We start from the raw sequence: 16,592 nt of genomic DNA, 5'->3' as shown, positions 1-16,592 counted from the left end.
GTTAACACTGAAGTAGCACATCCCATGTATCATATGCCTTTTTAAGTACCATGTATGAACTAAATGAACTCATTTAGTCTTCACAACATCATGAGATAGGTTAGGGATACCACAGTCTGTGCAAATAATCCGTTCCAGGTTTGTACAATATAGCAGCTCTAAATTACACACTTATTAAAAATTACTTTTTTAAAAAAAGTACATCAATAACAGGAGTCCATCAATGTCCAAATAAGTTAAATGGCCTTGAGAGACTTAAATCCAGAACCCAAATCTCTTAATTCCCACTCCATTACTTCTTCTATTAAGCTAAACTGGCCTAACAGACATTTAAGCTAACAAGAAAGCCTCCATGAAAATATTTTCACATAATTACCTTGACTTCTAAAATGCTTTGAGAAAAATTACCATTCCTACAGAAACTGTCCTGTAATCTCTTTCATAAAACACTACTTATATCTACAGTGAAGAATTTCAAAAGAAGGTAACACATACTTCACTCTTACGCTACACCGTTGTCCTGGCTGAGGCTGCTCAATGCTACAATGTTCTTCAGACAAAGCTTGGTCAGTGCTACACTGCTCTTCCCGCAAAGGCTGAGTAACTTGTTCTTCTGACAGAGGCTGGTCAACTTGTTCTAACAAAGGCTGCTTAACTTTTCTAACTTGCTTCCTAAGTCTTTCGTCTTCAGCTAAATAGAGATGTTTCAGATGATCAGGGTATCGGTCTGTGAATTGGGATTCCTGTGAGGTTTGAGCCTTCTTTTCTCTCCATAGCAATTTCTTGTAACTTTGCTGGATCTTTAGTTTTCTTCGAAATGCAAAGCCTTGTCCTATTGAAGAATATTGGTCATAAATTACTTTCTCAGAAAATAAGTTGCATGAAAAGTGTACCTGTTAATTTAAAATACTTTTTACATCATCACATTCAGATACAAGAGTTACATTATTTTGCTTTAAAATCTTATTTCAAGAAAACAAGTTTAAGCTAATGGAATGACTAGTACGTTGGTCCTTTGCAAAAAGTCCAGACCAACAGTAGTTGTGCAGAACTCAAGAACTTCAAAGAGGGGAAAATAACTAGAGTGTTGCACAACTCCAACTTATTGTACCCACAAATCAAACAAATTCCTTAATTCATCTAAAATATTTAATCTAGGTCTTCAATAAATATCTAAGATAAAAAAAAAAAAAACCCTATTATTTTACCTTAGAGAAAAGACCATACAACTGATTTTCTAAAGTAATTCAACACAAGAGGGAGGATGCTGTATAACTTTCTGAACGTCTGGCAATTATCAGAAGACTAAACTTATTTAAGATTTAAGGGTACTGAAAGACACTCCAAATGGAATTTAAGGGTACTGAAAGACAGCAAGGCAAAATGAAAAACACGAATTAAAGAGAAGTAAAGACAGTAAGAGAAGACTGGAGGGCTGTGGGGTAATTTGTAATTAGCAAGGGTATGAGGCAGTACATACCTGGCCCCGTCTTTCTATCCTGTACTGTACTACACGCACAAATTAACCCGTAGGTGCTCTCTATTTATAGTTTCAAGGGGAAATGCAGAGAAAAAGCGTTCTGAAGAAGAATGAAATTTAAAGTCAGGGCAGATGTTAGCAACACTGCCTCGTCTTCCCATCCAGAGCTCTGAGAAGCCCACAGCATCAGAACATTTAAGAAAAGATTCCTCTGCCCCACGAAGGGTTCCGGTCTGGTTCCTAAACCCTTCCCTGCTTCGGTGGATCGTGTATCCTAAAATTTCGCAGGCCTGACGACTTGTAAAAGGCCGCCCTCTTACGTACCTTCGCGAACGCTCCCCACGAAGGCCTGCGCATGGTTAGGTCGCCACGTCCTGTGTTTCACATTCTTATTTCTGAATCCAACCGATGAAACTCCTTCACCATGCGTCCCAAAACTCTCTCTTCGCCACCTTGCAGCCGGCCTTACCGGCGCCATGGCTAGAAAAACCACAACGGACGCAGTCAAAATACGTCATCAGGCAGAAGCAATCAACCGCCCAGCCAGAGTCCAGATCGGAGTTCTACTTATCGGGCCTGTGCTACCGAGCTCTCGCTTTGCGGCCACGTTTGCGCCACCTACAGCCCGGGAGGGTGTGCGCCATGGCGGCTTCTCGCCCGCTCCCGGTGACCCAAGGCCTGCCCACATTGTGTGCCAAGTTGCAGGAGCTCCTGCGGTTCCTGAGGGAAGCCCTATCCATTTCCAGTGCACATACGGTGGACTTCTACACGGAGTCTGTGTGGGAGAAACTGGTCGACTTGCCCCCGGAGACGGTGCTGGCGGCGCTGAGGAGGCCGGCGGCGGCGGCGGCGGCGGCGGCGACCGCCGCTGAGGCCCAACCCTCAGAGGCGCGCCCCCTGGTGGAAGCCGAGAGGGGCTCAGGTGAATGGCTGGTGGACGGGGCGGGCGGGGAGGCGGAGAGAAGGCCGGCCCAGTGAAGCGTGCCCCCTAGTGGAAGTCGAGCGGAAACGGGTGCGCGGCCGGGCCGGCCGAGGGGGCTCCGGAGGCACTCCGTGGGATGAAGCTGAGCCCTGCCAGGATCTCCCTTTTGTCCCTGGGTGTTTGTTATTTCCGCAATTTAAAGAGAACAGGAAACAGAGCTAAGAGCTTCTTTCATTTAGTAACTCAGCAATAATTTTTTTTGGCTGGAGGGAAACAAGGAGAACAGGGCTCTCACAATGCTTATAAATAACACGAGGAAACACAGCAGAAGATAAATCAGTAGTAAACCGTCAAGATCATTTCACATGATGATAATGACCAAGAAGAAAATGAAACCAGTCAAATGTGATAGCGATTGTGTGAGGAGGCCACTTTAACTTAGCTGGTCCTGAGCAAGGAGCGTGAGAAAGCGCTGTGAGCCAAAGGAAGGGTTTTCAGACCCATAGATCTCAGAGGCCCTGAAACACGAAAGAGCGGGGCTGGTAGAGGTTCAAAAGGAAGCCTGAGTGGCTAGAGCCAAGTGCTGGGCAAAGGCAGGGGCGGTCGGGGATGTAGTCAGGGGCCGGATCGCCCAGGGCTCTCTGGGCCTTCGAGGGTATAGGGTTTGAAGTGTGGTGGGAAACCTTTGGAGCCATTTAGTCAACGTAGTGACTTAATATAACATATTTGAAAAAGTAACTCTGATAGTTATTTGAAGAACAGACTAGCAGGGCAAATCTGAGGGGCCAGTTAGAAGACCGTTTCAGTAGTACAGGAAAGGTGATGGGATCCTGGGCTAGGATGGCAGTGAAGACCTGTAATTTACCAGTTCATTTGAAAACTGTTTATAAAGTACTACTGTGTGCCATGAAATTAAGTAGATTCTACTAAGGCAAGTACCTTTTGGAAGTAGAGTCCTAGGATTTCTCCTCATTTCCTTCCAGGTGTTCCCAATCTTGCACTTGCTCATGAACTTTAGAGCATCACTCGAGGGGCCTCCTATAATAGGTCTAGGTAAATATTGATTTCTTTAAAGTCATTGTTTATTGTTGAAAAGTTAGGCACTTCTTTAGTTTACTCTTATAATACCTAATACCTATGGTAACTTGGCAGCTTAAACTCCAAAAGAGCAGAGATTTTGCCTGTCCTGTTGTATACCCAGCACCTAGTAAAACACCTCTCATGCATTATTAAATGCCAGGTGAAAATTTGTTGTGTGAATTAATTAATGACTCATCCAGGCTTCCAAAAAAAGAAAAGATACTGAATAAATATGAAGCCCAAGACTTTTCATATGGGTTCAGCCTAGTTGGCATACAATGGAAGAAATAGATTTGTTTATATAGCCTAATGATGATGATGATAATAATAATAATAATAAGATTCTTTGATATTTATAATTTTCCATGCAGTGTGTTGTTTGTTTGGATATTTTCTCTTTTAATCTTTACATCAGCCTTGCAGGGCTCTGTTTTACCCATTTGTGAAATTGCAAATTGAGGAGATAATTTGCCAGGGACACAGCTTGCAATGGAGATTCAAACCTGGGCCATCTGACTCCACAGAGTATGAAACTTTACTGCTGTGTTGGAAGTTTTTTTAAATTATTTCAGAATGACTTATAAAGGCCATTTATTATCAAAACTAATATTTTTAAGACATGAATACATTCCTTATTAATATTTTTTTTAATCATTGTTTCCCCTTCAGGAATGTAAGAATTGTTCACTGTTGTATCTTTAGTGCCTAGAACAGTACCTGGTCAGAGGTGGTTGCTAAATATTTGACAAATAAATAAATAAATGAATGTCACTTATTTGTTCTCTTACCTTGGAATAAAATAACATTTTCGGGGAAACCCTTATAACCAATTTTGTGTCTATTCAACAATAATGGAATCTGGACTAGATTATTCACCTTTGAAGTGTCTCTGACCTTGCCAAATTTTTTATACAAAATGTTCAATTGTATAAATGGTCACCTGCCTCCAGTATTAAAAAGAATGAATTTTTATAATTTATTCTTGTAAGGAATATTAATTTTGTTTATGTAGAGATTATGTAAAGATGGGCATTTTCCCGTCACTGTATGAAATTTACTGTTTGTGTCAAAGAAGAGCATTTTTTGCCATTTGACCAGATTTGTACCTTACTAAAGAGTTGTTAGGTGCTCTATACAGTATAATTTGGCAGTTAAGTTTTTAGATTGTTTAGTCAGATAGGGTTCAAATTTCAGTTCTACCAGCTCTGTGACCTTGGGGAAATTCATTCATTCATTCATTTGTTCATTCAGCGAACATTTACTTAGTGTCTGCTATGTGCCAGAACTTCTCTAGGAATTGGGGAAATAGCAGTAAATAAAGTAAATAAAAATCCTACCTTCATCTTGCTTATGTTCTAGAGGAAAAAGATAATTTTTTTAAAGTGCCTCAGAGAAGACTTAAGTAGCAAAGGGAGAAGTAGGGGGACATGCTAGGGGAAGGTATGCTTGCAGTTGTAAGTAGGTTGTTCCAGCAAAATTTAATGGAGATAACTCTGGGGGAAAAAATCTAAATAAAGAGAAAAATGAGTCATGGAGCTGTCTGGAAGGAGAGCATTCCAGATTGTGAGATCAGGGAGTGTGGAGGCCCTGCGGTGGGAGCAGGCACAGTGTGTTCAAGGAGCGGCAAAGAGACCGGAGCAGATTTCCATTAGGGACTCACCAGAAGTAGGGTTTTCTGCCGGCTCCGTGTGAGGGGTTACAAAGGACATGGTTCCCAGAGCTGCACTAAATTAGTGCACAGTGTGTGGACGTCCACTAGCAGATGTTTGGCATAATCATTTGGTGTTGATGTTTGAAGGGCATAAATTATGATTATTGTGTCCTCCCAAAATTCATAATTTGAATCCCTAACCTCCAGTGTGATATCTGGAGATAATGTCTTTAAGGAAGTAATTATGGTTAAACAAGGTCAAAAAGGTGGAGTCCTAGTCCACTAGGAAGAAGAGGAGACACTAGGCGAGTGCACCCAAAGAAAAACTACTGAGGACACAGTGAGAAGGCAGCCATCTGCAGGCCAAGGGGAGAGGCTTCACCACGGAACCAGCACTGCCAGCACTTTGATCTTGGACTTCAGCTTCCAGAACTGTACAAATAAATTTCTGTTGCTTAAGCCACCCAGCCGGTGGTATTTTGTTATGGCACCTTGAGCAGCCTAATGTGATGGGGCCCTGCAGACAGACTGCCTGGTTCAAGCCCTGGCCTCACCGCTTACCCGCTTGGTTAGCTTGGGCATCCACTCCCTGTGCCTCAGTCCCTCATCGCAAGGTGGGGTTAATCACATTTCCGGCCCGATGAGGTGCTGTGAACATTGCACGAGTGAATACATAAGGGTTGACAATAATGCCTAACAGAGCGAAGCACTTAACCCATTCACTCGTTTGGCTGTTGTTTACTAAGCACCTCCCACCTCCCAGGCCCTGTTCCAGACCCTTCAGTTATGACACCGAACACAGCAAAGTCCTTGCCTGCATGCAGCCCGTGTTTTTGTGAAGACAGATACAGAGAAACCTGGGTGTGTGTTTATACACATGTTCTGGGGAGGGTAAGTGAAAAAGATGGTGTGGAGAGATGCTGTTTTGTATGGGATGATCAGGGAAGTCTTCCCTAACAGAACAGAATTTGAACAGAGACTTGAAAAAAGTGAGGGAGCCAGTTGTTGCAGGTATCTGAGGGAAGAGAGTCAGGCCGAGTGGACAGCAAGTGCCCAGCGGAACATGCTGGGGGTGTTGGAAGCACAGCAGAGCCGTCCGGATGAGGCTGAGGGGAGACAAGGTTTGAGAGGCGGCTTCGGGCAGCTTCGTATAGGACTTGCAGACCATACTGAGGGCTTGGCTTTTGCTCTGAGTGAAGTGGAAATCTCTGCAAGGACTTTGTGAGGGGTTATGATGGGTGTATTTCATGTCCCAGGGGTGACACTAGCTTCTGTCTGGGAAATTGAGGGTGAAGGTGGATGCAGGAAGACAGGATGAAAGGCTGTTAAAATAATCCCGGGTACTCCAAGTAATGGCCGGTCAAAGAGGTCAGGCAGTTCCTCCAGCAGATAACGATGACAAACACTGGCCAGATTATTAAAAACAGCTAATGGAACGTTCTAGAAGATGACCAAAGGTAGGCAGAAACATGAGAAGAGTTTGCTGCTGAATGACTACTGTGGTTGGCTAAGAACTGAGGATTAATGACTTTCTTGCTGGAGGTGCTCCAAAGCCCCCTAGATCTGGCAGTGGAAAACGACATTCTTCCAGCTCATGGAGGACACAACAAAGTTCAGAGAGCAGAGCAGATGGAAATTTAAGGAATACATTCTGGAAGGAGAGCCACAGAAGGGCTGGAATCTAAGATCTGAGCTAAAACTCTGGCTAAAACCCTGGCTGACCTCTAGACTACACGCTCACACACCCACAGGAGACCCAGAGAGTCCAGCAAAAACGCTGGCAAAACCAGGAGGATGGTGAACCCTTGAAAGACAGAGCTTCTGGCAAGTTATGCAGATTGGCTGCATCTTTGATGGAGTGTATCCCCCAAAGTGTGCACAGCTTGGGTGGTAAAAATTGGAAGCCCGATTAAATTCCTATATCTAAGGGCAGAATTCTGGGCTGGGAGAGCAACTGGTAATTTAGGCTGGGGAGCCTTGGAAACAAAGGTAACTACAGAGAGGGTGAGCCTCCCAATCTGACATCAAACCTACCCAAATTTTTATCTGGTTTCTAATCTACGTAGGCCCAGGGATACCCTCAGGGGCAGGCTAGTAAACCAGCAGCTGAGCAGAGGCACCAGCTGCTGCGCTCTGAAGGGGAGGTAGATTTCACAGCTCCAGCCCAAGCAGGCTAACTTCTTCGTGGAGCAACAACAATAAAATCCCTAGGAAAACAAAACAGATCCACTACAATAAATTATTCACAATTCTGCTTTTAACCAAAAACTGCTAGATGTGCAGAGAAACAGGAAATTGTGATTCATACTCAGGAAACTGATTCCATGTGAGCTCTGATCCTGGAGTTAAGTAGCTGTGTTCATAGAATTAAAGGAAGGTGTGACCCGAGGGGGAGGAAAATGATTAATTGGAGCTGATCCTGATTGGGCTCAGATGTTGGATTTAAGTGGCTGTTATAAATATGTTCAAAAAAGAAAATAGTCTAAGAATTAAAAGCACAGTATTAATGAATGTTTAATTGCACGACCTCCTTTATAATTCTTCTAACTGGAAGAGTACACACTCATTGACATACAATTATATTAATTTACACATTAATGTTACACATTATCTATTGCTGAAAAACACGATCTCTCACAGTTTCTGTGGGTCAGGAATTTAGGAGCAGATTAACTCATGGATCTGGCTTAGGGTCTCATGATTTCACAGTCCAGGTGTTGGCGGGGAATGCCGAGGACTGCCGAGGACTGCTGTTCCTGAAGGCTTGATTGAGGCTGGAGAGCTCACCCCCACAGCATCTCAGTCACATGAGAGGCTGGCTGGTGCTGCCTGTTGGCCCGAGACCTTGGTTTCTCACACTTGGGCCTCTCCGTGGGGCCTTCCATGGAGGCTGTTGTGTTTGCATGTGCTCCTGTTTCTGTCTGTGTTTAGATATGATTGTAGAGTTGTCATGGTCACAGACTTTGTCTGATACTGGTGTACCGTAGAAGTTTTCATAATTAGTAGGAAAGAGTGTGCTCTGTGTGGCCCAGCTGTGAGCAGCTGTCTGTCTGTCACAGCTGATTGTTGTTGTTTTTCACAGAGCTGTAGTGGAGATTAAAGATGGTGTGATGTAGCTCCTAACATATAGCATGGGTTCAATAAATTGTAGTTAGTAAGTGATGAGAATTGTGGTAATCATGATTGTGGTGGTGTTGGTGTAATTAGGTTTTTCCTTGGAAGAGACAAATTGTCAAGAACTCTTGGAAATGTATATGCTCCTGTATAACAACTCGATTCTCTCTCATATTAACACGTCATACTTTCGTCATTGTCCACTGGTTTGTCTCTGCAACTACATTAGAAACTCGCTAAAAACAGAAGTACAGTGCTTCATTGTGTTCTTAGCACATCAAACAGTTTCTGGAATATAGATGAGTAAGATCAATTATTCTTAAAGAATAAAGTGATGCATAGATCTATAAAGAATGTTATTGAAGGTACCCATTGAAATTTGGTACTGAATAGATATATCTGTTATTTCTGGTGTGATCGCTGTCCATGTTATATTTATTATTGTTTTTGTGTGATTTGATCCAACTAATAGGTTTTTTAAACTTAATTTGAGGAGACAGAAATCAGTAATATTCTTTCCCTCTGTGAAAATGCAGTACTTCATTCAGTACATTGACGATTATAATAAGATACCCTGAGAATCTGGAGATAAAATCAATTCAGGCATCATTTGAGGTAAAAAATTTCTGAAAGTTTATTACCTACATAAATGAGATTAACCATCTACACACAAAAAAGCCAGTAGGATAGCTTCTAAATACTTTGCTGATAAGACAAACAAGTTTCCTAGATCTCATCTCAGAGATTAAGATTTTGTTAACTCTCTTCAAGGGAAAAAGGCTGTATCCTTAGGAAGTAATGAGTACATGTATAAATCTGTAACATTCTTCAGTGAATTATCTGGTCTTCAGAAATTAATTGGTCTTCATAAGTCTAGAAAAATCTTCCAAAAGGCAAAACAGAAGAAATATTCTTATTTGGGATAACCAAAATATTTTGTGAAACCGAAATAGTTCAAGACTGCAGAGGAAACTCAACTAGCTACCTGGCTTGATTAAAATGTTCTTTAAGAATATCTGGCTTTATTTGTTCTAGTTGTAATTCTAAAATTAGGAGACTATACCTATTAAATTAATGATGTGGTTTATTACTCTAAATGTATTTCCCCATGTAAAGTAATGAATTTATATTTTAAAGTCAATTTCTTATAACTTTGCTTAGAATCAGTTGTGGAAAACCTGTTCAGCTCTCAGGAAGTCCAGTTTCTGTGCCTGCAGAGCCATCCTCTGTGACTTTGCCAAAGCCCAGGGCTGCTCTAAGGCTCCGCTTGAGCCTCCAGGGCCTCTTGACTCCCTTCTTTCAGCTTCCTGAGGCCCTGTACTGCTTCTCCTGTTTCTTGTTGTTGTCACTCAAATGATCCTTACCAGGACTCGGTGCTGAATAAATGTTTTAAATTGGTTCCTTTTGGTGAACATCTGTGTAATTAATTTACTATAATTTTAATTGAACAACACAGAAAGTTTATGCCTGTGATAGATTATTTCGTTGAGGTTTCTCTTAAATTATTTTTTATTGCATCCCATTAGATTAAATTTCTTCTTGGCCATTCCGAGTATTTTGTTGTTGGTGGTGGTGATGCTGGTGATTATGGTGCATTGAAATTGTGCTAACATTTAATTTGAAACACATGAAGCCAGAAAGCATGCTGGAAATAGAAAGTGAGAACAACAGAGAAATAATTAGTGTCGTCTGTTTTACTCTGTGGTATTTAACTTTTTTCTTTCACTTTCCATATGTATTTTCCTGAACTCTGTTTTCCCTGTTAAAAATATTCTGGGTCTTCTTAGGAGACTTCAAGTGTGGAAATAATTTCACACTACAAAAAGATAGTGGCAAGTGTCAGCCCAGTTCCTGGGTTGCTACTGTAATTATAGGTAAGGTTGAACAGAAATGTAAACAAATCTGTGGGAGCCCAGGATAATTTGCCATCATATTTTATTTACTTGATACGTAGAAAGTGCTTTCCATTTATTGCTTTTAGATGAGACCATTTAGAACTCGAATTTACATTCTAGTTTTTAATGGTTACCCCTCCAACTTCTGATTTCCCACATATCATTTCACTAAGAAGTTCAGTAAGACAAAGTTCATGGAGATTCTTCTCATCTGAGGCGTTTTCCCCCTCATTCTACTAAAATTTTATTTATATTTAGCCAATCAGAATAAATTTGAGTGTCTTCTGTTTGTTTTAGATACTCATTTTATGTTTTGTTGTTGTTGTTTAAAGTATGTCAAATTATTAACCTTTCACTAGAAATTTGCTGTCATGGTAACCTATATTCATGGTTTTATCATGATTTAAATTCTTTCTGTGAATTAAAAAAAAAAAAAACTTGCCTCCATGGTTTCATGGTTACTAGGGTCTCCCTATTTTGTCTTTTCTCCTCATCACTTCAGTGGTTAAAAAGGTCCCCTGTAAATTGTATTAACATTCTTCCTGTTACTTAGGCTCATAATCTGCCAACTCACCTTCCTCCATTTCTCTTGCATCTGTGGCTTCCCACTTTCATAGCAAATAGTTCAGCTGTCTCCTTTTTTAATCTTACAACAGAATTTTAGCAATAATTTCCAAGGTGTTGTTGTTTTCAGACTCTATATTTCAGTTGCTTCTCCATTCAAGCCACTTTCCAGTTATCTTCCAGAATCTTGGTTCTAGTGTTGTCATTCCTCTACTCAGAAGCCATCAGTTGGTCTCCATTTCCTACAAAATAAAGTTCTTCACCTTGCAGTGTTATCTATCTCCTGTCCAGCTGGAACCTCGGCTGTTGATATAAGCAAATAGGAGACAGCATGGAAAGAATATGGGTTTTGTGGTTGTCAGATACAGCTTTGAATCCTGGCTCTGATACTTTAGTGGTGTGTAATCTTGTGTAAATTAAGCATTTGAGCCTCAGATTCCTCATTTGAAAAATGGGAATCATAATTCCTGCCTGAAAGAGTTGTATTGAAGTAAACGAGATACATGTTAAAACCTAGCACATAAATGAGTAGGCATTTAGTCAATATTAGCCATCCTTTCCATATTCTGCTCCTCTGAAATAGAGGTGGATAGGCTGAGTCAGAAGACGTGGTTCTAATTCATCTCTGACTCTGATTAGCTGTGTGTCTTGCAGCAGACTTTTAGCTGTATAGGTAAGTTTACACCTAAAGCTTCATAAGCTTCTTTAGCTCTTAGACCTCAGGATAAGAACCACCTGAAAGCATTATTAGTCTCACAAAGCTCTTTGAATTCATCTTGATCTAGACTAACACTTGTGTTCATTCTTCATTTTTCCCTTGTCACATTTTGTTCCTTATTATGATATATTTATATATTTTCAAGCATTTATTTAACTAATCTTTATTAAGTACTGAAAACCATCTCTCTCTTTGTGAAGGAAACTGCATTTCAGATATAGCCAGAGTCTCAGACCAGTATCTTTAGCAACACCAGAGACAGTTACTGAAACTGATTTTTTCCCTCTTAATTTGATCATTAAGTCAAAATAGCAAATGTAAATGTTAAGTTTAGGTGGGCATCTTATTTGTTTATTCCCTATACAGCAGCCACCTTGAACAATGGCCCCAAAAGAATAAAATTGATCTGGTTTTTATGAATTGTATACATCGTTACAAAAATTCAGCCAGTAAAGAGCAAGATCTGCCGGAGGTACAGTAGGTGCTAGATAGAGAAGGTGTATATTAATGCAGATTCCTTATGCACGTTCCTTTTACTTGGCCAATGATTATAACTGAATTCAGTTAAGATACAGTAGAATAGACACACATCTATTTTGTGTTACTGTTGAAATGTAAGTAATGGAGTTTAGAGTAAGAATAGCTGATGAAATTAAACGCAAGTTAATGAAATGCGTGATGAAAAAAGTAGTTTTAAGAGAGAGGTATGATTTAATTTTACTCTCTGAAAATCCATTATTAGTAATTTAATTATCCTTACAATTACTGTTTACCTGGGACAAAAAGTCCTTTGTTTTTTCCTGCCTTAATAATAAACAAACTGAAAAGTCTTTTTTTTTTTTTTTCTTCAATTCTTGAATGCCTGGAAGACTTGGCCCAAGTCTGTGTATGTATACAAAGAAAATATTGGCCTTCTCAGTAAGAGATCAATGGCAGTGTCAGTTACTAAGATACTGCCATCCTTGAAGCACTGTGGGGCAGAAAATGACAGCCAGAGTAGGAAATGAGACGCCTGTGGGAGCAACAAGAGAAGAACAAGAGATTGATTTCAGAGCACTTACTGCACTGAAATAAGTTCATTTTTAAAATATTCTTTACAATTATAAGTCAGTTTTTAAAGTTTTATGATCTAGAATTTACTTTGCATTTTGCTAACAAAATCATATTTGATTTATTAAGTTGAATTTATTTTTCAGAAAATATTTATAAATATTTATTCTTCAGTGCTTCTAATTTTAAATGGAGTTTGAAGTTGTTGAATTTCTAGTAATCTATCTCATGGTTTTGGTTATTTTCTGAAAGTAGAGACTTCTAATATAGGAAAATAAAATGTTCTATTAAAGCAAACTTGAAACTCTATATTAGGTCTTTAAAGCATAGTCAGGATTGTAACCCGTCTGCCAAAAATTTCTTATCAAATTCAGTAAGAAATAATCATTGGTAATAAAATTCTCTCTTGAGCGATAAAGCTGATTGTAGGACATGGTGTCCACTGCTAACCGCTGAGCTCCCAAGCACTGAAAAATTCTTGCTTTCAACCTACTTAGATTGTAGTACCCGTGTTGGCTATTGGACTTCCACATTGTGTCTCAAGTTACAGCTGACCTGTCCCCAGTCGTGCTTTCATTCTAATAATGGAGGTTTTGCATCCATCTCTCAGAGCCCAAACTTCCTTTCTTCCAGCAGGGCCCTGCATTTAGAAACTGAGTATTTATAATCCAACAAAGTCCCAAGTGTGGTGTTAGGACACTCAGTTACTTAGTTTGGACTTTGTGATTTGGGAGTTGCCTACCATGTTCTAGACTCTGTTTTAGGATGTTTAGGGTGTATATAATTAATACATGTAAATATGTATGTGTGTGTACAAATTTACATATATGTGTATGTGCATATATATGTATATTCCTTAAAACACTGTAAAATAGATATCCCCCTCTCCATTTTATAGATAAAGAAATCAAGTCCTAAGAGTAGATAAATAGATTGCTCATGGCCACAGAGGGATGGACAGTCTGAGAACCAGAATTCAAACCTAGTTCTTGCTCATTCATTGACTCATTCATTCATTGAGTACCTTCTCTGACAGGCATTATTCTGGGTTACAGCATCTGGGTTACTGTATCATTACTCGGGATACAGCAGTGAACAAAAATCTGTGTCCTCTTGCACCTTACTATGTCAGATGGTGATGAATGTATAAAAAAAATTGATAAAGGATCAATGAGGAATGAGAGTTGAGTGGGGTTAACAGTTTTAAATAGGATTGACAGAGAAGTTTCCACTGACAGGGTAACATTTGAGCAAAGACCTGAAGGAAGTGAGAGAGAGAACCATGGAAGTGTTTGAGAGAAGATGGTATCAGACAGAGGGAAAAGCAAGTGCAAAGGCCTGAGTAAGCACAGCACGTGTGGCATCTCAAAAGAATTGTAACTGGGAATTGCTGAGCCTTCTAGAATCCACACTGAACATTTGTTCTCCATACGCTTTGTAAGTGGTAAGACACCATATTCCTTAGATGAATCAAAAATTGTAACAAATTAACTTTATCGGGTTCAGTTATTACCTTGCGTGTAGTAGGCATTCCAGAATTTTTTTTTTTTTAACAAGTTTAACTTTTATATACCAAATCAATTTTCTAAATAGGCTATTTCTTTGTATGATATTTTTATTTTCCTTCAAATTAAACTATGGAAAGGGTCTGTTAGAGTAGTAATACTCTGGTTAGATTTTCCTATTTTTATATTTAATTTCATTTTTATAAATAACTTAGTTAAATGTGGAAGTGCTTTTGAAATTCAGGTTACGTATACTATATGCATCCAATGTGATGTGACTATTGGCGCAGTAAGGACACGAATGTCAATTCTTTCTTAATTATATCTCCTTTCTAAGAGCATGGTTTATGTGTTGAAATAACATTTTTTTTCATTTCATATGCAACCATAAATTATGCTGGAGCTTCGGCAAAAAGTTTCCTAGCACATAATTGAGTGATATAAATTGATTTATTTTAAAAAGCAACGGTAAATATTGTTTTCTTCCTTACATAGATTATAGGGTTGTGGATATTTTCAAACATTCATAAAATTTAATACATCCCATCTATAATTTTCATAGTTCAGCAAGACAGCTTTAATTTTTGACTGAAGTCTACTAAACAAGTGTGAAAGATTGAAGCCTAAAGTCAATGGTTGTGGAAGCCAGAACCTTAAAATATGTAATTAAACTTCCATTGAATATAAGTACATTTCCATTTTAGACACCATGTTCAATTCAGTTTGTCCAACACTTATTGAGCACTGTGCTATGGGAGTTTTATTGATACGGAAAAAATCACCTATAAACGCTATTGTAGTAACACTGATAATACTTAATAGAACTTGAACCACAATAGTGATGGGGAGTGTGGGGGGTCCCAAATGAAACGCATTTTTACATTAGAATTATTGGGTGACTGGGTATGTGGATTGAGGGTACAAGGGGCATTTAAGATAATGTGAAGACTTTTCAGTACTGGGAGACTGATGACACTATTAAACAGGATAGGAAGTAGAAGGGAAAGGTTTGGCGAGCATGAGAACATTCAGACCAGTTTTGGGCCTTCTACATTGGAGACATCTTTAGGACATTCATGTAGAAATGAGTACGCAACATTTCTATGTCCTTGTGAAGATTGTTATTAAGAGGGCACTGTTGATTTCTTCTTGAACTTCTGGACCATAGAACGTTTCTAGGCTGTGTGACAATAAGAGCAGTGACCTTTGCCCTCATCCCTGTAACACAGTTAAACCTCAAATTATAGCACATAATTGCATTTTATCTTGTATCACATTCTAAATATCTTAAATCACTTTTGTTTCGCCTTGTGATTGTAAACATTAGGGTTGAGATGAGGCTTTATGCTCTTCTCAGTGATAGGGCCAGCAGTATTGTTGAACTCCTAAGTGACCTCCATGATCACTGCTACCAAAGAATCTTAGAATTTGTTTCTCCCAGTGTACCTTGTGATGGTACAGTAGTAAATGTATTGAGGAATTGCTTTCATTCATTCATTCATTCCTTACTTACTGAATGCCTGATACATTCAAAGTATTATTGCTTTACAACTGGGCATGAAGCAGTAGGGTTGCTTTCTTCGTGGAAATAGATAACTACAACTACATCTTATCGTAAAACCCTTAATTTCCTTTTCAGAGACTTACCAGTTTTGTATGAAGAAATTACTCTTTTAATTTCTTAAACTCTTAGAATCATTTCTGGTAAAGAGGGAGGTATTGAGGGGAGTGAGGAAAGTGAAAGAATTAAGAAGATAAAGTGACTCTGAACTATCTTAAGATACTGCCATGTATTGATCTCTGCCAGAGGGAGTTCTTGCTAGACCAGCGTCTGGCAGGCAGATCTGCCTCGCACTTTTTTAATTGCTGTCTTTCCTGATTTCATTTGTTGCCCTCTGAACTCACTGCTGTGGCGTGGTGATCAAAATGTGGGAATTCAGAGCAAGGTCTGAATACAGCCTTGGTTCACACGCTTTGCTACTTAGTGTTTGTGGGAGCTTGGCTAAATTGCAGCCTCTCTGAGTCTTGTTTCTTCCTCAGTAAATGGGGATAGGAGCACTATGTAACTAGCTTATCGGTCTGTTCCATTCAGTGGAAACTGTTTAGCACATTGCGTGGCACATAGTATATGTACAATAAATGTTAGCCGAAATAGTGATGAGATAGTGGGAATCCTTGCCGTACTTTGTGTTCCTTAAAGTGCTAGATAATATTCAAGTAAAATACCAGACATTTAGTTTTAAAATTGTATTTTTATTTACTGTAAATATTATATATTCATTGATTGTTTCTACTTTAGCTTTGAAGCATTATTATTCATTTCTCTAGTTTGGGATTTTTATAATTCAATGTGTATATATAACTTTTCTGTCTTCCCTTGTACGTTGATCTCTGCTGTAGGAAAAAAAGAATACTCAGGAATATCCTGATCTCATATCTATAGAAATAACTTCTCTCTTGCCTCTTTGCTCTCCTCACTCCCTCATGCTCAAATAATCTGTCTTATAAGAAACATCTATGGAGTAGTGTAGGGTGTACAAAAACTTAGAGTAAATAAAGACAAAACATGTAAGAAAGCAGCACTGGTACTTCCAGTAGAGGGAGTTGTTGGCA

General features: G+C 39.3%; 2 protein-coding genes across 11 annotated transcripts in view; one reads left to right on the top strand and one right to left on the bottom strand.

Annotated features, from left to right (window-relative positions):
• Positions 1-2,360, bottom strand: part of CCDC59 (coiled-coil domain containing 59) — a 40,943-nt gene extending 38,583 nt beyond the window's left edge. For 5 of the 6 annotated variants that reach the window (XR_006726316.2, XR_006726315.2, XM_045519410.2 and 2 more), the window contains exons 1-2: positions 1,805-2,112; positions 496-832 (exon numbers count right to left, since the gene is read on the bottom strand). Coding sequence is in view for 4 of the 6 variants with exons in the window: in XM_045519410.2 (XP_045375366.1) it covers positions 496-832; positions 1,805-1,958 (491 nt within the window). In the remaining 2 variants the exon portion in view is untranslated. Of the gene's footprint in view, positions 1-495; positions 833-1,804; positions 2,113-2,235 lie in introns of those variants that run through there. The other variant, XM_045519408.2, reaches the window with a different exon arrangement.
• METTL25 (methyltransferase like 25) overlaps positions 2,123-16,592 on the top strand; it is a 200,160-nt gene continuing 185,690 nt past the window's right edge. For all 5 annotated transcript variants that reach the window (XR_012510797.1, XR_012510796.1, XM_074375331.1 and 2 more), the window contains exon 1: positions 2,123-2,402. Coding sequence is in view for 3 of the 5 variants with exons in the window: in XM_074375331.1 (XP_074231432.1) it covers positions 2,123-2,402 (280 nt within the window). In the remaining 2 variants the exon portion in view is untranslated. The remainder of the gene's footprint in view (positions 2,403-16,592) is intronic.

Source organism: Camelus bactrianus, chromosome 12, assembly GCF_048773025.1.
Source record: "Camelus bactrianus isolate YW-2024 breed Bactrian camel chromosome 12, ASM4877302v1, whole genome shotgun sequence".
NCBI classification, from domain to species: Eukaryota; Metazoa; Chordata; class Mammalia; order Artiodactyla; family Camelidae; genus Camelus; species Camelus bactrianus.
Note: the sequence above shows the minus strand (reverse complement) of the source record. Positions and strands in the feature narration are given on the sequence as shown.